Source organism: Myotis lucifugus, unplaced genomic scaffold (genome assembly GCF_000147115.1).
Source record: "Myotis lucifugus unplaced genomic scaffold, Myoluc2.0 scaffold_90, whole genome shotgun sequence".
Taxonomy (NCBI): Eukaryota; Metazoa; Chordata; class Mammalia; order Chiroptera; family Vespertilionidae; genus Myotis; species Myotis lucifugus.
The window spans coordinates 146,183-173,543 of record NW_005871138.1 but is presented as its reverse complement, the minus strand read 5'-3'; the positions used below and the strand labels follow the sequence as shown (position 1 = coordinate 173,543).

General features: G+C 48.3%; 1 protein-coding gene across 1 annotated transcript; it reads right to left on the bottom strand.

The window, feature by feature from the left end:
* Positions 1-1,627: 1,627 nt before the first annotated feature.
* Positions 1,628-21,151, bottom strand: MCM2 (minichromosome maintenance complex component 2). Its single transcript, XM_006091293.3, has 16 exons — positions 21,014-21,151; positions 19,750-19,982; positions 16,006-16,181; positions 15,637-15,894; positions 14,477-14,696; positions 13,976-14,183; positions 12,700-12,834; positions 12,199-12,390; positions 7,508-7,601; positions 6,365-6,615; positions 6,126-6,252; positions 5,421-5,533; positions 4,278-4,523; positions 3,314-3,496; positions 2,915-3,070; positions 1,628-2,450 (listed from the first exon to the last, which is right to left on the bottom strand). Exons 1-16 carry the CDS (start codon positions 21,017-21,019, stop codon positions 2,340-2,342), a joined length of 2,709 nt encoding a protein of 902 aa, XP_006091355.1. The 5' UTR covers positions 21,020-21,151; the 3' UTR covers positions 1,628-2,339.
* Positions 21,152-27,361: the final 6,210 nt, after the last annotated feature.

The window sequence follows — 27,361 nt, the reverse complement described above, 5'->3', positions numbered from 1 at the left end:
AGGCATATCTAGCCAACCTGTCTAAAATGAAATTCCTGGTTATCCCTACTAAACCTCAATCTGTTTCTCAAGCTAAAAACTGGTCATCATCCATGGTTTCTTCATTTCTCCCACTGCTCATTCATCACTAAATCTTGCCTAATTTACCTGCAGAATATATCTAAAGCAGTGATGGCGAACCTATGACACATGTGTCAGAGGTGACACGCGAACTCATTTTTTTGGTTGATTTTTCTTTGTTAAATGGCATTTAAATATATAAAATAAATATCAAAAATATGTCTTTGTTTTACTATGGTTGCAAATATCAAAAAATTTCTATATGTGACACGACACCAGAGTTAAGTTAGGGTTTTTCAAAATGCTGACACGCCGAACTCATCGCCATAACTGATCTAAAGTATTTCCACTTTCCCCAACCCGAGTCCAGACCACCACCATCTCTAGACTACACCAGACTTCCACTCAACTTTTCCTCTTTTCTCTCTTCAGTACAAGTTACAGTAACCAGATGGGATCATCTATTAAATATGTTGGACTGTTTCTTTCCTGCTTACAACCTTCAAGAGCTGTCTATGACAATCAGATGTGAGGCCTTATTAGGCCTGTGTGATATTATGAATCAGAAATGTGTATTTTGGTTTTTGTCTCAGCTCCTTGTCAGAACTCCTAACACCCTTGCAATTTCCTAAGTGATAAGAACCATAGAATCATCTTTTGCTGTAACATTTGGGTTTTATCATGGTTCCTGAACCAGCTTTGGAGTAGTAATGGTGATGTGTCCTGTTATTCATAACAAACCCCTTTCAACCACTTTACGTTAAGGAGGTGACTTTAGGAAAGCCCCTAAGGATGGAGCCTGGTTGCCAGGGGAACCAACCTTGTGATTGGAGGGTTGGAGCTTTTAGCCTCAGCCCCTGACCTCTGGGGAGGAGAGAGGGTTTGGAGGTTGAGCTCATCACTAATGGCCAATGATTTAATTATCATGTCTACCTAATGAAGACTCTATAAAACAGCCCTAACTAAAGGGCTTTGGAGAGCTTCTGGGTGGGTGGACAAGAACACATCCATGTTCAGGGAGGGTAGCGCATCTCACACTCTCTAGGTGAGGCAGGACAGTAAGAAGTTAAGAACATTCGTTGGCAAGTGGAATGGGGAAACAGACAGAAAGCTGATTCAAACTGGCCTCATTCATCATCCTGACTCACCTATCTCCTTCTCCTTGCATGACCACTCCCTTAAGCATTAAGCTCTCAGGACAATGAGGTTCTGGTCCATATCAAATAATCAGGAACACAGCCTTGGGTCTGTGCTGGCAAGGTGGCTCAGTGGGTTGGAGCATCTTCCCGTGCACCAAGAGGTTTCAGGTTTAATTCCCGGTCAGGGCACATACCTAGGTTTGATCCTTGGTGAGGAGGCAACTGGTTGATGTTACTCTATCACATTGATGTTTCTTTCTCTCTAAAAATCAATAAAAACATATCCTTGGGTGAGGATTACAAAAAAAAAAAAAAAGCCTCTGGTCTATTGACCAGAGACACAGTTTTGGTCAAACTAGAGATAACATCTAGGCTCAGTTGTGTTTCAGCACAGGCTATTATATGAAGACAGAATTGAGACCAACAGATCAAAGTATTTAGATTTTATTAAAAACTTAAACCACAGAAACAAATTAAATGTACAAACGAGAAAATGGGGAAATGATTAGGTAGGAGAAAAATGATTAACACAGCAAGACTAAGCGGTATGAGCAGTGGTCCTCATTAGCATATCAACCCCTATGACCCTTTCTCCTACAGGAAACCAAGCTGTGTCATCACAGAGGGTAGAGGGGTTGGGGCATTTTCCTACCCACACGATTTCTCCACTCATAGAAGCCTAGGTGTGCAGGACGAAGTTCAGAAGAACACTACCTATAACTTGAACTTGCTCTTTAGCCAAAGTGGCCAAAGCATCCAGGATATAGAACTCAAGCCAAGAAAACCCTTATATGCTTAGCCATCTAAAAGGCTGTATCTTGAACACACTAGACTCGGTCCAGGATGAAGTGGAGGTAGACCTCCCATAAATGGTGGGTTACTGGGCAGCTGAAAAAGAAATATTGGCAAAGCATGCCCACCTGAGATGGTGAGTGAAGCAGAAAAGAAGCCTAAGAAATAAATAACAACATTCCTAGCCACAACCCAAGCCCAGCAGCCTGGGGAAGCCAGATAGTTCAGCTGCCAGACCTGGCCCCACCACACTGTGTCCCCTGCAGTTGGGTTTTGTATCCTTGAAGCACGGGGTGAAGTGAGCATGGAAAGACTTCCCAGCCAGAAAGAGGAAGCTGCTGTAGAGGCTCAGAACTGCTGGAGGATTATCTTCTGCTTCACGTCATGGCTGAACTTGTTCATCCGAAAGAGCTCACTGTCATAAAAGGCAGAGAGGTTGTGGATGTTGATCTGGCGGGCCTAAAAGGAGAAAAAGTCAAGTGAGCCGCGGGAAAGGATTCCAGAATGCCCAAGCAGCCTTGGGTTCAGTTCGCTTTCTAAGGCCCGTTCACCGCAGGCTGGGCAGGCCTCCCATCTCCATTATAGGGAAAGTCACCAGGGCAGAGGCTGGCTGTGTCGGGTCTGAATAGACACAGGCTGGCCATCTTAGCTCTGTCAACTGCCTGTGGGCTCAGGAGAGCTACTCAGTGCCCTGTGATGTCTCCTCTGTAGGATGAGATAACAGTAACAGGACTTACCTCTTTTGGCTGCTGTCAAGATTATAAACGTATGGAACAGTACTCAGCACATTACAAACACCCAATAAATGGCTTTCATCCGAGGCCCACCCACTCACTGACAGAGCAAGGACCTTCTGCCCCCAAAGATGACTGACAGCTCCCCAGATAGCCAACCCTGCCCTCCCCTCCCATCTGTGCCCGTACCTTGTCCACCAAGTCCTTCTCAGGCACTTCAATAGTGTCCTGCTGGGCCCCAAAGCGGTTGCGTTGATAAGTCACCTGCTCTGCCACTAACTGCTTCAGTATGAAGAGCAACAGCTCATTGTTATCACGCCGGAATGAAAGGTAGCGGGCAAAGGTCTGCATGAGACAAGAGCAAAAAAATCACCATCCCTCCCTACCAGGATACTCAGAACTAAAGGATGTGGTCATCCCACTCCCACCATGCTCCTTCACCACCACCAAGAGCAGCCAGGGCTTTCTGCTGCCAGACAGCACAGCAAAGCCAGTGCCAGGCCAGTGTCTTGAGATGCCCATGTGGCCTCCCTCCTGTGCTAAGCTGACCCTGAGCTCCTAAGGAACCCCACCTCAGTGCACACCCACCTTCCGCATGCTGCGCATGACACTGAACTTCTGCGTGTCGATGAAGCTCTCCAGCATCACTCGGATGGCCATGTTGACGTCATCCTCTATCACATAGTCCCGCAGGTGGATGCGCGCGTGGGCCTCTGCCATGCGGATCATGGACTCGATGTGTCGCACTGTGATGGGGATGCTGCCTGTGGCCTGGAGAGGAGGATAGCATCAGATTTTCTCGGGCAGAAGAGAGGCCAGGGAAACAACAGTGGCAATGCCAAAGCCCAAACCCAGAGGGCACATCTAATCACCCTGTGGCAGAAGGGCTCAACAGAGCCAGCAGGTGAGCTCACTTTCTATTCCTCCTTGAGGTGTGGTAGTGCCCAGTGGATGCCTCTGCTATGGCCTGCCACTATCACACCTGCACATTTTGCCGCCAACCGTTCACTTACATGCATCCCAGAATCTGTTACACTTGTGGCCAGCTGTCCTTGCTACTGTCATGTATGTACAATGTAGAAAAAATAAGCTGTTGTTTCTATGAAAACTAAGTTGAATGCTCTAAGAAGACTTGATGAAAAGGTAAAAAAAAAAAAAGAGTTGTGATCTTGATTAGGCGTGTGAGAAGGACCAATCTACAAGAATTCTGTATTCCAAATGCTTGCATGCTGCCTTTAAATCTTCATCCTACCATCAGAGAACCGAAACCAGTTTAGAGCACCTGATGATTTGGGTGAGATTTATGCAAAGTCAACATGGAACTTAATCAGTGGCCGTCAAAAGACCTTGGTCCTATACCCACAGAGACAAATGCACGCACACATAAGTGCCATCTGAAACAAAACACTTCAGGTATAAGGTATGTAAGTTTCCTTTAAAAAGCCTTCCTGCTTTAGCACTTTTTGGATTAACTGACTACAAGGATGAGAAAGCTGCTGCCTATTCCTGCCCCACCCAACCCCACCCAGCCCTCTGGCTCCCAGGGCCGCACCATGGATTCTTTCCTCAGGTCGCTGTACATCTTGGCCACCTTGTCCTGGTCCATCTGATTGAGCTTTGGGTGGACCTTCTCCTTGGCATAGATGATGTACTTCTTCAGGACATCCTGCGGCAGAGGCTCCACACCGAATGTGTTGGGCATGGTGGGTTCTGGGGTGCTGCCCAGCCTCTCCTCCTCCTTGTTACTAGGGTGGTGTCTGACGTGGCTGCCGACCACGAAACGGGCCAGCATCTCATCCTAAGACAAGATGGAAGAGGGCAGGTCGCAGGGGAGTCTCGTGGCCTGGCTGGGAGAAGTCAGCTAGCTGGGAGAAGTGCAAGCTGATATGCTTTATAAGAATGTTCTCTCAACACTTATATCCCAAGCCTACTATGTGCTAGGCAGCTCCAGGTACCCTGGTCCATTGGTAAATGTGACCGAGCTCTCATGAAGCTCACCTCCCAGGGAGGGTAGAAAAGACAGTTTTTAAATTAATTACAGAAAGTAACATGTGCTAAAAGAGAAGGCAATGTGTGAGGGCCTGAGGAGACTGCTCCAGGTGAGGTTGCTAGAATACCTGTCATCTGACAGTCCCAGAGAAGAGCATCCCAGGAAGGAAAAAGCAAGTTGGAAGCCCTGGCATCTTTAAGGTGTGGATGAAGTGAGGAAAGGAAGAAGAGATAAGTGCAGAGAACTCTTAGGCTGGCAGCCACAGCAAGGATGGTGGATTCTCTGAGAGTTACAGGGAAAGCTGCTAGCAGGTTCTTAAGAAGGAAAGGCATGACCTGACTTATGCTTTCAAAAGACAGGCTGGCTTCTAACTGGAGGTCTAAATTGGGCATGAGTGGAAGCCAGGAGACTAACCACCGGACACCACAGTGCTTCGATGAGAGAAGAGAAGCAGCAAGTGAACTCAGGCAGTGGGACCAATAGAACTTGGTGGCAGACTGTGGACTGTGTTGGGTGGACAGCTGGGAAGGGGACCAGTGAAGGAAACAGAAATCAAAGTTGACTTCTGGATATGAGAACAAGAGTGGAAAACACAGCAAGGTCCATGTGGTGCCCCTTTCCTCATGCCTGGCACACCATAGGCCCCAAGCCTCATGGAGGTTCCCAGAACTTACTGCATGGAACCTGGGACAGGTGGTTGTGTACCTGGACTGGGTCCACTGTGTCCCGCACCACACACAGGATGTCGAAGCGGGAAATGATAGGCTCCGTGAGGTCCACGTTTTCTGAGAAGGTCAGCGAGGGGTCATAGCGGCCCCCTGTAACACAAAGGAAGCTATCAGGGTTCATGCTCCCGCACATCCTCTCTTCTTGAGCCATAGAAAGTTCTCACCAACCCCAAGTTGCTTCAGTGACAGAGGGGAAGAGCACTTTGGCAGAGGAACTAGGAGGGTGGAGATTCAGCGCCTGCTGTCTGAGGCGGTCTGGACAAGAGACAGAAGAGGCTTTCCCCGAGCCACAGCCTGAAATCGCCTCGGACGGAAAGCATACCTGTCTCCTGGCAGGAACAGCCAACCAGACAGGCGAGGGTGCCAGGCTCTCTAAGCACTTGCTGGCTGAGTTTAGCAACCACTCCACCCACACTTAGACAATGACCTAGATTCTTCTCTCAGGTGTTCTAAGAATGGCCATGGTGATTCTGAGAACATGGCTCAACAAAAACGCAGGCACATCACTTCCCGCTCTGGCAGGCCAGGCAAGAAAGAATCACCGTTTGTTGCATAATTCCTAACCCAGATCTGGGACTGAAGGAGGGGTGCTGTGGGTTCCTGATTCCCAAAGGCAGGGTCTCTCTGGGTCTTGTCCCCTTTAGCAGGCCCTGAGCCCTGCCAGCTAGTGTGCCTGGTGTACCTATGGGGTTGGCAGCGGCAATGACGGTGCAGCGAGCCTGTAGTGAGGTAACGATGCCAGCCTTCGAGATGGAGATACTCTGCTGTTCCATGGCTTCATGAATGCTGGTTCTGTCCTGGTCATTCATCTGCAAGAGTCGAATGCACGATTCTCCGTGATACGCCTCATTAACACTTATCCTCCACTGTGGGCTAAGCCAACACACCCTGAATCCATCACCCACAAGGTCCAGAACCCACCTTGTCAAATTCATCGATGAGACATACTCCTCGGTCAGCAAGAACCAGGGCTCCAGCTTCTAAGGTCCACTCCCTGCTGACGGGGTGCCGCTGGACATATGCTGTGAGCCCCACAGCTGAAGCCCCCTGGCCGGTGGTGAAGATGGCACGGCTAGACACTTTCTCAACATATTTGAGGAACTGAGACTTGGCTGTGCCAGGATCTCCGCACAAGAGCACATTGATGTCACCTCGCACCTTGTGCTTGCCCCCTGCAGGCAAGGATGGGAGGAGAGGGAGTGGAGACGAAAGGAAGGTAAGGGGTAAAGGGTTTATCTCCAATTCCTTAGCCTATTATGAATGACAACGAAATATTCTCTCCAGAAAGGGATGCAATACCCTAGGATCAGCAATGCCACTACTGAGCAATGAACCCAGAAAAATGGGTACATAGGAGGTGTATATAAATATGTTCTTTGTAAATGTAAAAAACTGGAAGCAACTTAAATGTTCTCTAACTAGAAAGATAACCAAATACATTATGCTATATGGACCATGATTTAACTTAAATTACATACAGTAATTTAAAAGAATGAACTTGCTCGGTATGCACTAATACCAAAAGATACCAAAGATGTGTTTCTTGAGTGAGAAAAAGTAAGATGGATCCTTTATGCATACTCACTTATACTCACATACAGGAACATGCATTTTTGTGTGAAATCCTGTGTTTTCTAAGTACCTGTGTTAAACCTATGAATAGCCACACAAAGGTCTGGGAGTGCACAAACCACAAAGACCAGAAGAGTGACCTACAGGGAGGGACCTAGGATTAAAAAGGGTGGTCGACAGTGACTTTGGCTTTTCTCTAACTTCTAACTATTTAAGAGGATATAATATAAGTAAAAATTCATATATTTTTAAGTTAAAACAACTTTTTAAAAGATAAAGTTTTAAAAACAGGAGTGAAGCAAAGATGAATTTGCTCCTCACAAAGGAAGGCAATGGTACAGCTAGGGACACTGTGATGCCCAAGATGCCATGCCCTGGGCTGTGTTCTCCCTGTGATGACCGAGCCACCTCTTAGCAAGCTTTAAATAGAGTCCTGCCTTATCTGGTATCTAGACTCTGGCTCCTACCAAATTCCCCGCAGAGGCTGCTCACCTGGGTTTTTGGGCTCCCCTCCAAACAGAGCCAGCGCCAGGCCTCTCTTGATGTCTTCGTGCCCGTAGATGGAGGGAGCAATACTGGCAAAGATCTGAAATAGGAAGGGAGCGAGCCATGGGAATAGGACCTCTGCTCTGGAGTCTGGGCAGATAACCACCCTGTTCCAGTCTTGGGGGATGGAGAAGCTCCAGCCCCAAAGCACCCACACTACAGCTGCTTCGATTCCACCAGATCTGGCCTTAAGCCCGACCTTATGACTATGGGCCTTGTTATTGGTTGGCTCTTCCTGAGAATCACAGAATTTAATGCTTAAAAGAACTTTGGTCAGACCCCTTTATGTTGTCCTACTTTAGAAAAGACTACCCCAAGGTTGCAGATCAAAAGCAGAAAGGAGACAAAACACAGGGTCTGACAGCAGGAAGACACCTCACATAAGCTCTGTGGTCAGCCTGTGATGGAGGAAGACACCTCACATAAGCTCTGTGGTGAGCCAGTGATGGAGAAATACAATACAATACAATACAATACAAAGCCAGATCTGGCATGGAAACAGCGTTAAGTGTCCTTCAGCGGATGAATGAAGAAGATGTGGTACAATGGAATGAATACAAATCAGCCATAAGAAAGGATGAAATACTGCCATTTGAGACAACATGGGTGGATCTTAAGAATATCATGCTAAGCAAAATAAGTCACTCAGATGTGGGATAGAAAACAGAAAGCAACAAATGAACACAAAACAATCAAAGAAAACTCAACAACACAGACAACAGTATGATGTGACCAGCGGGAGGGAGTAAGGGGGGCTGAAGAAGGTAAAGGTGGTCAAATATACGTGACGGAAGGAGACTGAGCTTGGGCGATGAGCACACGATGCAACATACAGACGATGCACTGAAACATATAAATACAGAGCATCAGGGAGACGCAGCCACCAGGAATCCAGGTCATTTCAACAGGTGAGTCACTGAAACATTTCCCATCTGTGTGTGTGTGTGCGCGCGTGTGTGTGTGTGTGAGAGAGAAAGAGAGAGAGAGAGAGAGAATGCAAAATCTGCTGAATGTTAAGATGAAACGAGACATCAGAGACACATCTTGCTGATGGGAGTCAGCTTCCACCTGTGGCATGGTTGTGCCTTCACTATTCTCAACCTTTCCACCCTCTGCAAAGCAGTGTGTCCTCACAAGCCAGACTGAGCGGCGTGGGAAGCACCAGGCCCCGGGATGAGGCTGTCGGGAAATCAGCACTAGAAGTGCTGAGGCAGACCCACCCCCACAGTGCTGGATCCAGCTGTCTGGTCTCAGCCACCAGCCAAGTGGAAGAGTTACTCCCTCCGGCTTCCCTGAAAGCACGGAGATGAGGGAAACCCGTTTCTGGGAACTGGCGCTCAGGATCAGCCATCTATTCCGTGTACGGCCTCTCTCCACCAGAGCCAGTGCCGTGTGACCGCAGGACCTTCTGGAAACAGGGTCTGCTGGTACCAGTGGTGCTGGTGCCAGAAAGGCCTCCTGCCACGATTTTACTAGCTAGGAGTAGAGGTCTGTTTCCACAACACTGCACCTTTTTTGGTTCTTTCTCTGACCCTAATATTTACTGCAATACCCAGTCCAAGCAGAGGCTGTTAGCACTGTTAATATTAGTGGCTCACAGTGGTCCAGGTCTAGTATATCTAGAGGCAGACGTCTCTAAATACTGTTTCCCACTGAAAGGAAAGAATATTTCCCACAGGGCTGTTTGGAGAAATAGCTGATTCCAGGTCTGGAGAAGGAGCCTGCAATAATCATAGCACAGAAACCTCAACGACATTAAAACCTACAATTTTACAATCATGAAAATGCCAACATCAACCAAATAATGATAGAAGGGAATTGCTAATTATTTTTAAGTGTGATGATGGTATTGTGATTAGGTTTTAGTAGAGTCTTTTGGAGACACATGCTAATATAGTTACAGATAAAATGCTGGCATTTCCTTGGAAATACTTGAGAGGGAGTGCAAGTACAGAGGAAACAAGCTTGGCCAGACTGGGACAACTGGTGAAGCTGAGTGAGGGATGTATAAGGGTTCACTATGCCATTCCATATACACATCTGAAAACTTCTGTAATAAAGTTTTAAAATATAGATCAGGACCTGTGCTAGGGTACCCCACAGAACTGACAATTACCAAGTACACATGCATCCTCCGAAACTCTGGCTACTGTATGGAGGGAGCAGGGTGCAGTCACTGGGAGTCTCTGAAGCCAGACTGCCTGGGTAGAAATCCTGGCTCTGCCATTTGTTAGCTATGTGACGTGGGTGACTTATTTAAACCCTTGTGCCTAAGTTTATTCATCAATAAAATGGACGCAGATACATCTAGATTATAGGATCGTTGTTACTATCTGGAAATTACCTAAACAGTGCCAAGCAGACGCTCAGTACTGGATACATATAACAATTTGTTTATTAAACCCTCATCTGCATTGGGGATATTGGAAGATACTCTGCCCCAGATTCCCTATCCTCCTACACACCGTGTGCCGTCAGTCCTCTTTATCCAGACCGCTACTCAGAGCTGTTTTTGTAGCGGGCAGCCTTGCAGCATGAACTCGTGTTTCTCCTCCAGGACCATGAGGAGCAGCCTGGAACCTGCTTGCTGTGTATGGCAGGTTCCCAAGCGGACACCCCCTGCCTCCCTTTAGGGCAGTAGGGGAAGGGGCAACTGTGTTATTGCGTACACTGCCCACCATGCCCTGTGGCTGACCCAGTGACTCTTGGAAAGTAACAGGCCAACTTAAGCTGATAAGAAGGGTAAATTCAAACCCAGACCTGACAGGAAATATCACAGTGCTTCCCATGAATTATTTCACTTAACCTCAAGCTCATGCTCTTAACTCTCTGCGTGCACTAACCCGTCACTCTTCAGAATACCCACCTGCATGCCTGCTGTGAACAGGAGACAATGCGAGGGACCACCTGAGGTGCCAGGCCCAAGGCTATGTTTACCTTCCTACTGGTCCTTTATGCTTTCCACACACCATGCTGGTACCTCCATCCAGTTTTTGTATCCAGTTCAACTTTTTTAAGAACCTGTATTACTAACAGCTAGCTGCCGTGTAGTCCACAGCTAGCACATCACGTGTTCATCTGTTTAATCCAGAGGTCCTCAAACTTTTTAAACAGGGGGCCAGTTCACTGTCCCTCAGACTGTTGGGGGGCTGGACTATAGTTTAAAAAAAAAACTATGAACAAATTCCTATGCACACTGCACATATCTTATTTTGAAGTAAAAAAACAAAACGGGAACAAACACAGTATTTGCATGTGGCCCGCGGGCCGTAGTTTGAGGACCCCTGGTTTAATCTTTGTAACAACTCTGCAATAGATACTACCATCATCTCATTATTAGATGGGGGCAGTTCATCTGATCATACTAAGGATTATGCCAAAATTCAAATTCTGATAAAATATGAGCTCCATGAAGGCAAGGACCATGTCAGACTTCCCACCAAGATCCCAGAACGTGACCCTAGAAGGTATTCCAGGACAGAGTATGTTGGCAGAACTGAAGTCCTTCTGAGGCTGATGAATATCTGCGACCCCTGCAGATTCCCCAAGTCTTGGCAGACTAAGAAAGGTGGTCCAGGCAGAGGTGAGCCATCAGCTCTGGCCTTGCCCTCAGGGAGTTTACAGACTATAAAGAGAAGGATCCTATTCATTAAATAAGTCACTAGGACCTGAACTGATTCACCTAAACCAATGGTTCTCAACCTTGGCTGCACATTAGAATCACCTGGGAATCTTTTTAAAATCCTGATTTCTGGGCCTCATCCTCCGGAAATTCTGTTTCTTTGTTATGGGATGGGGCCACAACATTAGTAACAAAGAAACAGAATTTTCCGGAGGATGAGGCCCAGAAATCAGGATTTTAAAAAGATTCCCAGGTGATTCTAATGTGCAGCCAAGATTGAGAACCACTGATAAACTGAGGCTCTTTAGGAGCAGAAAAGCAGAGACCAGAGAGACTGCCAAACTGTTCGGCATTAAAAACTGAACAGGAAATGGAGAGTGAAGCAGAGAGGAAAGAAGGAAAAAAATTAAGAGAATTCTGAGCCTGAGAACACTTACAACTTGGCAGCTGGTGACACCTAAGCAGGTAAAATGGGAGAGGACTTGTGTGAACAGAATTTTAACATTCTATTTGTTATCTTTGTGTCTACAATTCCAATCCCCTTCATCCCAACCTTCAGTGAAAAGGTCTACATTAAAAAACCAAAACCATACTGCGGCAGCACTCTCCCTGGAGAAGACTGTGAGTAGGCGTCTGACACGAGGGGACACCTACCCGAGACAAGTTATTGCTATAGCTCTGCTTCCATTTCAATTTCATATGGGCTCCACATGATCTGATGAATCCTTACAACCCTGTCCTAACTGGGTGGGGACACAGGCTCAGGCCAATCTCACCAACATTTATGCTCTCCCCCTGGAGTGTGGGACCCCCATCAAGGCAAGTTTACTGAGTTGCCACTGGAAGTAAAATAAGGGAACTCCAGTTTCCAATACCTGGAAATAAAGACTGAGGTATCAGGGCAGCCTGGAGTAGTAGCCAAGGCTAGGGCAGCGAGCCCTGTGCACCCACAACACCCTCACTGAGCCCCTGGGTTCCTTGCAGAGCACAGTAGCCCTGCAAGACTTCAACTTGCCTTCTCCCCGATCTGCTGGTCCTTGGAGAGGCTGATGATCATCTTCACATCTTCATCAGTCAGTTCCCCCACGGCAACCTTGTTGTCCTTCTTGGCTATGTGGTTGGCTAAGATGACCGTGGCAAAAACGGGGAAGCCATTGGCAGTGTTGAGAGAGCCATCGTAGTTGTTGTGGTAGATGCCTGTCAGCTCCTGGGAAAAGGCAGACCATATGGTCAGTGGGGCCAGCTCCGGGGTCACAGTGGGAGCTGGATCTACCTCCACACCTGGCTTCATCCAATTGCTTCTCCTTCAAATCATCCATGCTAGACATCAAGATGAGAAACTCAACAAAACCAAAGCACAACTAGTCCTCAACCCAGTGTTCTAGATAACTAGTCCAGTACAAGGGTCACTCAAGAACTCATCCCACTCCCCACATCTGCCATCCACCCCTCCCTCAGCCCACCACAAATCTCCTTAGCAGCTCAGTTCCCTCCCAGCCCACTCCTGGCCACATACTATCTCATCTCCTGGCTTGCAGCTGTCCACCAGATCGGCGAGGAGGATAGCATCCTTAGAGCGGGGCAGCCGGCCAGCCGCCACTTTGCCGGGACTCTCCTGAATGCGGATGCGCTGGTAGTTCTGATAGATGGTCTGCAAGGGACAAACACACAGTCATGGGACCTGTCCCTGTGGGGCACACTTCACACTTTTTCAAGCACTGAATGATGTTGTCTGACCTTGACCATGTAATACAGCAGTTTATAGAGATGCTGAGTCAAAATGTCTGACTTCCAATCTTTTGAGTCACTTCCTGGCTGGGTGACCCTAGCCAATTTCTTCATTGGCAAGACAGGGTAATAGTACCTGCCTTAGAGGGCATGAGGAGGACTACATATGTTTTACCAGGCACCTGGAAAATACTCTAGAAATGCCAGCTATAATTATTAATCCTCTACTAGTTACTGTCTCAAGTTCCCTAGGGGTGGAACCTCAAGCTCTGCTCCTACACAAGAGACTTTTGTGAAGGTGGAATCCATAGAGGAGGAAAGTTAGACAGGGCAGGGAAGCCTGGGCAGAGACATAGGCTCAGGTGAAGTACAGTCTTGCAGATGTCTCTCACCAGGCAAGACATACTTGAACTTTTAAACAGGTCAGCTTTAAAAGCACAACTTCCCAGGCATTTTCTGGCAAGGCAACTATGGTGAGTAAGCCAACACTCAGGGCAGCAAGGCACAAGGACATCTGTGCATCTACTGCAGGCACCATGACTTTATAGATGAAGTTGTTAACTACAAAGGCACATGCAATGTGCCTAGAGCCGTAAGGCCCAGAGGCTTTGAGCAGTGTCTCTTGAATATAGTGTCTAAGGTGGTTACAATCCAAGAGCCCCAACCAAAGACGCAGAGGCAGGTACCAGAAACATTAAGAGGAAGTGTCAATGGGACTGCAGGCATTTCATGTGAGTGATGGGCTGGAAAGCAGCTGGGCAAAGAGTGGGCCCAGTTTAGCCAGATCTTCCCATTTTTTCGTAAGAAGCCATCAACTTTGATGCTTTAAACAAAATCAATCAATTTTTAAATATTGGCTTGAATTTTTGAAAACATCTTGTGGGCAAAACTAAACAGGTTGGCCAGACAGATGTGCTTTGCCCTATAGTATGGCTAACACACAATGCCTTCTTGCTTCCCTCTGCTGCCATGCTGGTTTTCCAAACTGCCTATGTCAGGCAGACCCTTCATACCAGGGACCCGAGACAGGGACAGACAGCAGCCCGTGCTGCGTGCTTGCTCACCTCTTCCATGTTGACCTCAAAGGGGCCAGCTGACTGGCACTCAGGACAGGAGCCGGGCTTCACCTCCTGGTTCTGGGACTGAGCGAAAGGCCCCAGCACAAAGCTACACTTGTTGCAGTTGTATTTGACCATGCTGAGCTGGGGCAGGACACCTGTGCAGCTGGTCACCACCCCGCTGGTACGGATCAGCTGGTTCAGGTGCAGCTGCCTGTGGAGATGAGAGGGTACCTCAGAGGCCTGGAGCCCTGATGCTTGACCTGCACCCTCTGGAGAGGTGAGGCCAGCATGTGAGAGCATTCCAACATCAGATCCTGAAAATCTGGGGCCTGGCACCACCAGATCCATCGTACCCCACTCTATGCAAATCAACTCATGGCTGAGGCCTCTCCTTGGCTGCAGTCATCCGCCCACACCACCACCTTGAAAAGCTCTCTTGAATGATGCCTGAGCCACAGGGTGCCAAGAACCAGACCCTCGGCCCCTGCCCTGTCCTCAGCTCACCTCAGCGAGCGCAGTTCCTCCACCAGAGGCAGGTGGGAGATGCGCACGTGGATGTGGCTGGTGATGCGGTCGTACTTGGGGTACATGGCCAGCACGACCTCCAGAGCAGCCTCATCGAAGATCTGTAGCAGCTCTGCTGGCGCCTCTGGCAGGAAGTATGCCAGGACATGCTCCCTGGCTGCCAGGTCCTCATAGTTCACCACCAGGCTCTCACGGTTCTCTAGAGGGGAATAAAACAGTGTCAAGCCAGAGGAGGCGATTTCTGTCTCACCGTGCAAGGAGAGAAAGCCCAGCTCTCACTTCTAAGCCCACCTTGCTTTAACTATGTGACTTAGATTCAGTGACACATCCTGAGTCTCAACTTCCCAATCTGTAAAATGAGGAAGTCACTGGGAGAATTAAGTAAAATAATACACACAGAATGGCTAATACAGCAGGGCTGCAACTTGAAATGCCTATAAGGACCAGGAAGGAAACCAAAGAATAAACTGTGTCAAATGTAAGACACAGGAAATGGAGGGGACAGCAGGAAACAAAGAATTGCATGCCTCCTTATAAAATAACACCTGTCCCAAAGAAATATGCCGCTACTTTCTAATCAAAGTAGTAATCCAGGTTTTTACATAAAACCTGCCAAATTTATTTTTTTAAATTCTCACCTGAGGATATGTTCATTGATTTGAGAGAGGAGTGGGGGAGAGATATAGAAACACTGATGTGAGAGAGAAACATCAATTAGCTGCCTCTCGTATGGGCCCCAACAAGGGATCAAACCTGCAAACTAGGTATGTGCTCTGACCAGGAATCGAACCAGAAACCTTTTTGGTGTCCTGGACAGCACTCCAACCGAGCCACCTGGCTGAGGCTAACGTGCCAAATTTTAAACATGTTAAAATACACTTCAGTGAACAGATGTGCTCCTTGGACAGTCGGCTGGACTGTCCTAGTACAGACTCACAATACTTTTCGTATTTGTCTGAAAGATGGACATTGTGGGCACGAGGCCTAGCTCCTGACCAGCAACAGGAAAGTTATTTAATGTGCCCTACACTCCATCTCTCCATTCAGTGTGCTGTTACTGGGCCAAAGTGGTAATTTTCTGCAGGAGAGTTCTGCAAGGTGACCATGGTGAGCAGAGGCCCGGAGTACAGAAGCCAAACCTTTGCACATGTCGCTGATGCGCTCCTTGAAGACATTGTGGCCATGGCTGTCCACATGGGTGCGCAGGAAATTCTTGAAGCGGTGGTGGATCTCCAGCCGGGGGCCGGCCATGCTCACCCACTCGCGTACAGAGTGGCCCTTAAGGTCCTCTAGGTTCTCGATGCTCTCGATCATCTCGTCCTCCTCGCCGTCCTCTGTGGCCCGCTCCACATGGCGGCGTTTCCGGGTGGGGCGGTCCTCGTCCTCTTCATCGCTGTCTGGGGACAAATGGGACATCCTGGAGTGGTCTTCCCTAGCACTCCTTCCCAGCTCCCAGAGGCTCTGAAAGCAGGACTAGTCCTCTTGGGGTTGTAGACGTCTCAACCTACCATACAAGAGCCCACGGCGCATGCGGCCCAGGCCCCGGCCAGCCTCACGATCGCGCTGCCGCATAGCCCGCTCCGCCGCCTCCCTCTGACTGGCTGTCAGCTCCTCTACGTCCTCATCGTCCAAGGCCAGTCCGTCAGCCTCGTAGGTGTCCAGCTCCGGGATGGCACGGTAGTCCCTGAGAGACCCCCAAATGGACCCTGTTAGTATATACATATATGAAAACAACAACCCCAGAAAACAAAACCACCAAAACACCACCCAGGAACTGGGCCTGGGCCTGAAGTTTCCAGGCCAGAAACACAGAGGGATCAAAAGGATCTCCAATGGATAAACCAAGTGTGGCCTATCCAGGCAATGAAACACTCCTCAGTTTCCAAAAGGAAGGAAAGTCTGACGCACACTACAATATGGATGAACCTTGAGAACATTATGCTTAGTGAAATAAGCCAGTCACAAAAATACAAATAATGTACAATTCAGCTTGGTATGAAATATTTCTAGAGATGGTGGGGATGGTCACACAACAATGTGAATGTACTTAACGCCACTGAGCACACTTAAAAAGGCTTTCAGAGAGGCAACCCCAGCTCCTGAGTGGGCAGGAATTTCCCCCCTCAGACAATGCAGCCTCAAACCCCTTCAAGTCCTGGGAAGGCCTTCTATTGACATCAGCCAAACCAGCCTCTCTCATATGCCTGCCCAGTGGCGCAAGCCTCTCAGCTTCTCCAAGACTGTCAAGGGCTCATTTTCCACACTGTCATCTAGCAGCGATCTGAAGGGGAATGATACTTTAACAAGGAACCTCTCTCCCTGCAAATTCTGGGAAGTAGACATCACTGCTCCATCCAAAATATGCACAAACTGAGCATTAGGGAATAATATGACTTTTGCCAATAGTTGATCAGCAGAGTTGGGTGTCAAAAAACAATCCAACTACAAATCATAAAGTTTGTTCCCCATGCCACACTGCCTTCCCAAGATAACCCTCTTGACTTTTCCCTTTTGTCAGTAAGTGGCAATTAGGGCAACTGCTACTATTTGGAGTTTTCTTCTTGTTTTTTACTCTGTCAAACTACATTTTCAGACCAAGTAATCCTATACTGCTGATGCTAGAAACAGAAGCCAGAGACAGGTAAATTTCTGGGCTCATCTGTTTCTGAATTCTTAAATTTTCAGGGAAAACGTATCTCACTCTTCAAGAATTTTAAGTCATTAAATGTCTTCAGCAAAATTCCATAAAAAAATTGATAAACTGGACTTGATTAAAATTAAAATCTTTTGTACTACAAAATACACCATTAAAAAAAGGAAAAAGACAAGCTACAGATTGAGAAAATATTTGCAAATCATATATTTGATAAAAGGACTTGTATCCAGTATAAAAACTCTTTAAAGCCCTAACCGGTTTGGCTCAGTGGATAGAGCGTTGGTCTGCAGACTCAAGGGTCCCAGCTTCAATTCCGGCCAAGGGCATGTACCTTGGTTGCAGGCACATACCCAGTAGGGAGTGTGCAGGGGGCAGCTGATCGATGTTTCTCTCTCACTGATGTTTCTAACTCTCTATCCCTCTCCCTTCCTCTCTGTAAAAAAATCAATGAAATATATTAAAAAAAAAAAAAAAAACTCTTTAAAATTCCTACAACTCAAAAAGGTAAGAATCTGGATATTTCTCTAAAGAAGATATATAAATGTCCAATAATCATGTGAAAAGATGTTCTACGTCATTAAGAATCAGAGAAATGTACATCAAAATCCGAATGAGACACCACCTCACATACATTAGGATAGCTATTTTTTAAAAAACAGAAAACAACAGGTGTTGGCAAGAATGTGGAAAAAATGGGAACCCTCATATACCATTTGTGGGAATGTGAAATGTTGCAGCTGCTTTGGAAAACAGCCTGGCAGTTCCCCAAAAGATTAACCATAGAGCCCTAGCCGGTTTGGCTCAGTGGATAGGGTGTCAGCCTATGGACTGAAGGGTCCCGTGTTTGATTCCAGTCAAGGGCACACACCTCGGTTGCAGACTCCATCCCTGGCCCTGGTCAGGGTATAAGGGAGGCAACCAATCGATGTGTCTCTCTCACATCAATGTTTCTCTCTTTATCTCTCCCCCTCCCTTCCACTCTCTCTAAAAATCAATGGAAAAAATATCCTCAGGAGAGGATTAACGAACTAAATAAATAACCATAGAATTATCATATGACCCAGCAATTCCATCCCTTGGTATTTGTCAAAGAGAACTGAAAACATTATGTTCACATAAAAACTTCATAGCAGCATTATTCTTAAGTGCCAAAAAGTGCAGAGAACCCAAATGTCCATCAAATGGTCATGGATAAAAGATGTGGTCTGTCCATACAAAGGAACATTATTCAGCCACATAAAGGATTGAAGTACTGACACACACTACAACACAGATGGATCTTGAAAACCACACTGTGAAAGAAGCCTGTCACAAAATCCAGTCATATATTATGATTTCATTTGTATGAAATGGCCAGAATTGGCAGGAAATCTAGGGACAGATTATTGGCTGCCTAGGGGTGGGGATGGGAACCAGGATTAACTGTAAATAGGCACAAGGGATCTTATTGGGATGAACGTCCCCAAAAAGGAAATGTTTTAAAATTGAACTGTGGTCATGGTTGCCAAACTCAGGAAATTGACGAAAAAGCACTGAATTGTATTCTTACAACAGGTAAATTTAAAATATACAAATTATAGCTCAGTAAACATGTTTATTAAAAAGCCATAAAAGCATAGTCTAATTGGGCCCAGCTAGCCCTCAGATACCTCTATCCAGAGGCCCCTGCAAAGGACCTCTCGTTCTCTGCAAGGAAGGAGAGGTGGAAACAGAGGGTAGAGGATAAGGGAGGGGTGTACTGCCTAAACAACTCGGCAGCACACAAGGGCTTGTCCAGGGATGGTGGTCCCAGACTCCTCATTCCTTCCAGTCTGGCACGGACTACACACCCAGCCTGATTGTCAGGGATGACAGCACTTAAAGCAAAGATCTGAATGGTTCACAGTGCCCTTGACAGTCAGTTGGTAGATGGCTCACAAAGCACTCCCTGTGGACTGTGGGATGGCCTGTCCAGTCCTCTCACACACACCAGTTCTGGAACGCCAAGTATCAGGAGGAGACTGTTCATGAGGCTCCTGGGTATTCACGTAATTCTACTACTGATGCACCTACCAAGTCCCAGTTGTAAGTATGGGATAAGGCAGTAGACATCTAACCCTGCTTTCTTGCAAAGCTTACTCCACTGTGTTAGCATTAAGCCTCAATAACCTTTAATATATGTTTATATGTTTACTAATAAGTGTGAAAGTATATAACACAGGGCCTGGTGCAGATTAGGCACAATAAATGTTTGCTGAATCGAATCTAAATCTTGATTAATCAGCACCCGTTACCCCCTAGTCTGTTTCTCTGAAGTTGCAGAAAAACACTCAGCTGCCTGCTTCCTGTCCTTCCCAGTTGACATCCCTGGTATGGTCCTCCAGGTTAGAGACCCCTTCTATCTCCTGGGGCCACACATCTCATGGAGCTGGGGCTTATCCTGTCCTTAGGTGCAGTCTTAGATACAGCAAGTTACAAAGACCAACAGTGTGGCCCCAAGAAGCTGTTTGTCTCCCCCCAGACCCTGAACCAACATGCTCTCAAAAGCAAGGTCACTGACGCACAATGGGCACCCTACAGAACTATCCGTGGAGTGCAGGGCCTTGAATGAAAGTACCTCTCCATGCCATCTCCAATAAGTTCCTCTCCATCCTCTTCTTCTTCCTCTAGGGGTGCCTCTGTGCCTAACAGCCCCTCAGACTCATCCTCAAAGGGAGGAAGGTCACGCCCAGGGCTGGAGGTCAGGGCATCTGTGCGCCGGGAGCTGCGCCCAGGGCTGGAGGTGAGAGGATCGTTGCTCTGCCGACGGCGGGCCGGGCTGGAGGCCATGGTGAAGGATTCAGATGATTCCTGCAAGGGAAGACCAAGAAGATGAGGGCTGACTTAGCTTCCTATGATAAGGTGGCCTCCTTACAGTGCTCCTGTCCTCCACACCAAATCCCTTCTAGCCTCAAGACTGCATTTGCTGTTTCCTTTACATGGACTGCTCTCCTGAGCTGAACCAATGGCTTGACACACCGGAACCAGCTCAAAGATCACTTCCCCCAACATCGGGTTGCTCACAACAGTGTTTTCTCCATGACAAGTCACCGAGGATACCTCACTTGTCCCTGCTTATCGTCTATTCCTCCCCATAAGCAAGCATTCCCACCCATTTGAGCATCCACATTGCGCCAGGCACTTCGATACAAGAGCAACCAAAATATTAGAGGTCTTCCGTGGACGCGGGCATTAGGGTGGTGAAGACCTGGGCCTGGGGCGGGTGCTGGCTGGAGGGGGCCCATGGGGGATAAAGGGACATTTGTAGATACTTCCAACAATAAAGATTTATTAAAAACTAAACAAAACGTAAGAGGTCTTGATGCTCAAAGACTAGTGGAAGGGTCAAACAATGACCAAGACAAAGAGACAACAAATATTACAATAAGAAGGGCACGAAGTTGCGGGACCCTGTCTGTCTTGTGTTACTCCCTGCTGCCAGGCACAGAGAGGGGCCAGCCAGCACGTGCAGAGTGAGCAGGCGACAGGGGTCTGGCAGGCTGCGCCCCGCTCGGCGAGTCCAGCGCTCCCAGGCTGGAACGGAAGGCAGCATCACCCGGCCTCGAGCGGTGCGCGCCCGCTGGCTTTGCAGACCCCGAGAGAAATCAGCTCCAAACCCGAGCCAGGGGCCCAACCTCATCCGAAGGACCGACCCCCGGCGGCGGGGGGTGGGGGCCGTGGCAGGGCATAAACCCAAGGAGGGCAAGGACTAGAAATGCGCAGCGCCGCACCCCCCAGAGTCGTCCCAGCTGCTGGCGCGCGCCCCGGACTTCCCGCGCCCCAGGGGGTACTGACGTGTGAGCCGCGGGGACCACCCGCAAGCCCCACACCCGCCCGCTCACCGCCATCTTAGCGCCGCGCTCCTCTCAGCTCCGCCAGCAAAACAGTTTTCCCGCGAAAAGTGGTTCACGTGACCCGCCACCCCGGGAGGCGTCTGAGGAAACATGACGTCATGACGTCGGCGTCTATTTGCGACCAGCGGGCGCGCAGGGGGCGTCCGAAGGGGGCGGCCGCGCCCACGACGCCCGGAGGCCCCGCCCACGACGCCCGGACGGGCCGGGCCGATGACGCTGGAAGCCTCGCCACCAGCTGAGCCGTGCGTGGCCGGTTCTCAGCACTGCCCTGAGCTGCAGTTTGGGAGCTGAAGTTGCGGGGCGGGCAATGGGTACCCGCCCCAACTGCTGGCTGCGTGACCAAGCGGTTTATAGATGAGGCAACTGAAGTTCAGAGCTTTTGTTTTTTGAGGTCTTAACTGTCTTCTGGGTGGAAAATCCGTTTCAGCTTCTCCAAAAGCTCTCGGGCTGAACACTTCAAAGCACCTAAACTCTCCGGAATTGTAGGAAGCTACTTTGTGTGTGTGTGTTTTTATTGACTTTAGAGAGAGGAAGGGGGGAGAGAGAGAGGAAGAGAGAGAGAGATCAATGATGAGAGGGAATCATTGGTCGGCTGCCTCCTGCACTCCCTCTACTGGGGATGGAGCTCTCAACCCCGGCATGTGCCCTCGCTGGAATGGAACCAGCGACCTCTTGGTTCATGGGTTGAGGCTCAAGCACCGAACCACACCAGCTGGGCAGGAAGCCACTTCTGATGTTACTGTAGGAGTTATCCTCACTGAGAGGAGCAAAATGCAGGGATGTTCCAGGTGAAAGAACGACTGTTGTAAAGATGTAGCCTGCATGCATGGCACCGTGCGTTTCTGCAAGCAATTCCGTAGTTCAGGTTGCACAGCTTGTGATGCCCAGAAAAGGGCAAGACTTGAGGTTGGAGAGCCAAGGTCAGGAAGACCTCCTGAGTCATTGTAGGGAGCTGGCGCTTCATCCTGAGGGCAGTGGAGAGCCACAGAAGGGTTTTGAGCAGGCTAGAGGAGTACTGTGGGTTTTAAGAGAATCCCTCCGGCTGCCTCTGGGTGGGAGTGGATTGAACCAGGTTGGAGGCGGTCGCTGTGGCTTTTCCTCCAGTTACAGGCAGCTCAGGCTATGGGAGGACCCTTGGTGAGCCGGGCTAGGATAGATCTCAGCCCTCTTGGTACTTCAGTGCAGTGAACCAGCACCTCTGGATAGGACCCAGAATATGGGGCAGGAGAGACTATGAGGACTAAAAATATGCAAGGAATATTTAGGAGATGGAGTCTATCAGTCTTAGGGATTAAGGACAGCAAAAGGAAGGCATCCAGGATGACACCAGGATTCTGGTTTCGGTGACTAGGAGGAGGATGGCACCACCTCTGAGACGTGGCGCACAGGAGGAAGACAAGTAAGTTTTGGGGGAAAGAGGATGAGTTTGTTTCTGGCTGCATTGAACATGGGTCCTGAGTGCAGCTATCCAGGATGCCATTTGACATTCATTCATGGGTGGGGCTCCAGAAGGAGTTCGGGCTCCAGCCAGCCTTAGGAGTGGTTGGATAACCAGATAGTGAGTGCAGAGAGGAGAAAAGAAGGGGACCTGGGAAACCCTAACAGTTAAGAGGCACCAACAAAGGATGCTGGACAGGAGTTGGGATGGTGGGAGCTGCTGAGGGAGAAGCCAGAGAAGAGATGACGGATGGAATTGTATTATTTATCTACTAGAGGCCCGATGCATGAAAATTCGTGCAAGAGTAGGCCTTCCTTCCCCCGGCTGCCGGCACCGGCCTCCCTCTGGCACCCGGGACCTGGTCTGCTTCCCTCCTCCAGCCGCCCGCAGGCACCTAGGACCTGGGATGGCTTCCCTCTGGCCTGGCTTCATCAGGAAGGACGTCTGGTCTAATTAGCATATTACCCTTTTAATATTATAGATTTAAGCATAACAAATTATCTGAGAATCTACCAGGTTAAAACAATTACTGCATATTATCCCCGTGGCTGTGGTCTGGTTGTGGGTTCAGTTTGGCTGGTGCCTCTGCCTCAAGGTCTCTCACTGGCTGCACCCGTGGTGCTACACTCATGGTGCTGCACTCATGGCTCAGCTCAGGGAGGCCCTGCTTCCAAGCTCCCTCACGTGGCTGGTTTCAGTTCTTCCTTGACTGTTTGATGAGGACTCAGTTTCACACTGGCTCTTGGGTGGGGGCCTCCTCAGTTCCTTGCCATGTGGACCTCTCCATGGGGCACCTCACAATATGGCAGCTGGCTTTGCTCAGAGCAAGTGAACGAGAGGGTGAGAGAGGCCATACAAGACAGAAGCCATGTCTCAGAAGTGACATTCCATCACTTTTGCCATACCCTGTTTGTTAGAAGTCAGTCGTTAGGTTTAGCCCACTGTCAAGGAGAGGGGATCTTGGGGGGCTGTCTCAGAGACTGCCAACCGGGGCGGGGTGTCGAGATGGTAGATGGGGACAGGAGGTTACAAGGTGCCAAGAGGTCAGGTTTGGATAAGGAGCAGGACTCATTGGTAGCCCTGGCAAGAGCAGGTCTATGCTGGATTGGTGTCATACACCACATTGGAGTGTGTTGAGGAGTAGGGAAATGAGAAGGGTGAATTTGAACAATTCTTTGGAGAGGGAAATGCCTACGTGTCTTGACCCAAAGACATGGAAGTCAACGTGGGCCCATTGGGTACTATTGTTAGCAATTAGATCCAGTGGCCAAAGGTCACTCTCCCTGTATGAGAGCCATTGTGGCCACTGCCAATTCACTACAAGATGTAGAATAGATAAATAAAGGGCTCTCCACTCATTCTTCACGTGCCTCATTCAGTGGAAGCCTTACTTAATTTTGATCTTACTCTGCATCTCTCTGCTAGCAGACTAACCTCCTGTGAAATTCCTTTATTGTCTTCATCTACTGTGATGATAGCTCTGTGTAATACTCAATCCTGCTACTCTCCTTCCTCTGTTCTTCAACAAAATTCATCATGCCTGCCTGACATTCAGACCAACTACTAACTCCTCAAATTGACTTACTGAAAACACTTCTTGAAAATGCTGAATTAGTTTGATTTACTGATGATTCTTATCTGGAATATGAAATAGGCCACTATCGAGTAGGCCTTGTCTCTAAATGAGACCACTGAGGCCAGTCCAATGCCTCAGGAAATTTTGCTTAACGAGCAGAGCTCTGTGCATTAATTTGAGCTTGCAGTTGGTAAAACGGCTAACATTTATACTAGAGCAGGTATGCCTTTGGTGTTGCCCATGACTTTGGCATGCTCTGGAAACAGGATTCTTGACTTCCAGACAAAAGATAAAAAAAGTTCATAGGTTTTAGAACTCTTAGAGGCTATCCAGTTACCTAAATATTTAGCAGTCATAAAAGTCCCTGAACTTTCATTGGCAAACATGGATAAAAAATAAAGGTAATCATTTGGCTGACACTGGTGCTAAATTAGCAGCATTAAAACAATCTCAGCCCTTAATGGAAGCACCTATGCTACCGACTGAAGCAGTTAGAGATTTAAAAGATCATTTAGATGTTCAACAAAATAGAAAGTAGTAGTTAAAGCAGTGATGGCGAACCTTTTGAGCTCGGCGTGTCAGCATTTTGAAAAACCCTAACTTAACTCTGGTGCCGTGTCACATATAGAAATTTTTTGATATTTGCAACCATAGTAAAACAGAGATTTATATTTTGATATTTATTTTATATATTTAAATGCCATTTAACAAAGAAAACTCAACCAAAAAAATGAGTTCACGTGTCACCTCTGACACGTGTGTCATAGGTTCGCCATCACTGGGTTAAAGCATGGCTGTAAATTTGACCCTAAAAGAAACTTATGGGTAGGTCCAAATGACCAACCCTTCTTCCCTGATTGCATACAATATCACATATTACAATATGTACATGACTTAACTCACTGGAACCCTGAAAAAAATGATTTCATAGGGAAAACAATCCTATATAATAAAAGCCTAATATGCTAAGTGTCCGACCATTCGTTTGACCGTTCGACTAGTCGCTATCATGCACACTGACCACCAGGGGGCAGGCGTTCCAACCGGTAGGTTAGCTTGCTGCTGGGGTCCAGTCAATTGGGACTGGGCTAGATAGGCCAGACACACCCTGGAGCCCTCCCGCGGTCCCTCTCCAGTCCTAATGGTGCACTGGTGGGGTCCCTCGGCCTGGCCTGTGCTCTCTCGCAATCTGGGACCCCTCGGGGGGTGTTGGAGAGCTGGTTTCAGTTTGATCCCCGCAAGCCAGGCCTCTAGTAGTGTTATAAGTCTCCAAAGATAACTTCCCAGGTATACCAAAAATGCCAAATCTGCCCAAAGCACAACCCTGGAAAGCCCTTCATACTCCTCTCAGGCATTATCCCTTGCCTTCAGGCCCCTTTGAAGTCTGGCAAATTGACTTTATTCAGTTGCCCTCTTGTCAAGGAGTATATGTTAGTGATGATTTGTATGATTTCTCATTGGGTGGAATCACTCCCATTGCTACAGAGCCACAGCCTCAACAGAAGTTGTGAAGATCTTTCCAACTTGGGGAATTCCCACAGCGCTCCATAGTGACTGAGGAACTCATTTCACAGGAAAAATTTTGTAATCTGTAAGACCTTGCTGATTTACAATAATTCCCAGTCCCCTAGTCTTGTAGAATGGACTAACAGAGTAATTAAAACTCATTTGGGCTCTAGCCAATGGCTCAGTGGTTAGAGCCTTGGCCCTCGGACTGAAGGGTCCTGGTTTGATCCAGTCAACGACACATACCTTGATTGCAGGCTCAATCTCCACTCAGGTTGGGAGGCAAGCAATGCATGTGTCTCTCTCACATTTATGTTTCTCTCTGTCTCTCCTCCTCCCTTTTACTCTCTCTAAAAATCAATGGAAAAAATATCCTTGGGTGAGGATTAACAATAACAACAACAAACTCAATTGGCAAAACTAATGGAGTCTTTCCATCTGCCTTCGCCAGAGGGTCTTCCCTTGGTATTGCTTTGGCAAATGTAGACTGTCTCCTTTTGAAATTATTACTAGATTAGATCAAGGAATGTATGAACCTGGATAGTTGAAAAGAGACCTCCTGATTTTCTGTAAAGAACTTATAAGGGCCCTTAAGACTAGCAGCTCCTGGGGCAATTTTTCTGTTGAGTGCTCCTGGGAGATGAAGATCTACAATGTCATGATTCCTATGCACACTGCACATATCTTATTTTGAAGTAAAAAACCAAAACGGGAACAAATACAATATTTGTATTTGCATGTGGCCCGCGGGCCGTAGTTTGAGGACCCCTGATCTACACTAATAAAAGACAAAGATGCTAATTGACTGTACCTTCGCTATGCCCCAAGCCATGCCCACCAGCCAATCAGAGCGGCTATATGCAAATTAACCCAACCAAGATGGCGGCCGGCAGACACGGAGCTGGAGCAAGCAGGAGGCTTGGTTGCCGGACGATGGAGGAAGCCAAGCTTCCCGCCTGCCCTGAGCTGGCTGTGGCCTCCACTCATGGCAACAAAGTTTCAATTATAGAAGATAAATAAATCCCAGATACCTGCTTCCAGCCAGCCTCCACTGGGAGCTTGGGTGGCTGGGGGCTGTGGCCAGCCTGCAAACAGCCCTCAGCCCCTCACCCAGGCTGGCCAGGCACTCCAGCAGGGACCCCCTCCCTGAAGGGGGTGTGGCCAGTCTGAAAATGGCCCTCAGCCCCTCACCCAGGCTGGCCAGGCACCCCAGTGGGACCCCCACCCTGATCTGGGACACCCTTCAGGGCAAACCAGCCAGCCCCCACCCATGCACCAGGCATATAATAAAAGGGTAATATGCAAATTGACCCTAACAGCAGAACGACTGGTCACTATGACACAATGCACTCCAGTGCGCTCCCACAGGGGGAGCTCTGCTCAGCCACAAGCCAGGCTGATGGCTGCCAGTACAGCGTTGGTGGTGGGAGCCTCTCCCGCCTACTCAGCAGCACTAAGGATGTCCAACTGCAGCTTAGGCCTGGCCCCCCCTGGCAAGTGGACATCCCCCGAGGGCTCCCGGGCTGCCAGAGGGATATCTGACTGCCAGCTTAGGCCCAATCCCCTGGGGAGTGGGCCTAAGGCAGAAGGTAATCATCCCCAAGGGGTCCCAGACTGTGAGAGGGCACAGGCCGGGCTGAGGGACCCCCACCCCCTGCCCCGAGTGCACAAATTTTTGTGCACCAGGCCTCAAGTTGGTATAATAAATCAAAGCCATATTCTGCAAAATGTCTAGATGGCCTGGGCTCTTCAGACTATATTATGACAATGTGGGAGAGTGACCATAGGCCTGGGCAAGACCATAAGTAAACTACTG

What these genes read in the sequence shown, in the direction of transcription:
- MCM2 (XM_006091293.3), bottom strand. An exon ending in TGCCGCTGCCAACCCCATAG is followed by an intron (nt 5,534 to 6,125) that starts GTACACCAGGCA and finishes TTTGTGTTACAG; the next exon opens with GGGGCCGCTATGACCCCTCG. An exon ending in ACCTGAGGAAAGAATCCATG is followed by an intron (nt 3,497 to 4,277) that starts GTGCGGCCCTGG and finishes CCTCCTCTCCAG; the next exon opens with GCCACAGGCAGCATCCCCAT.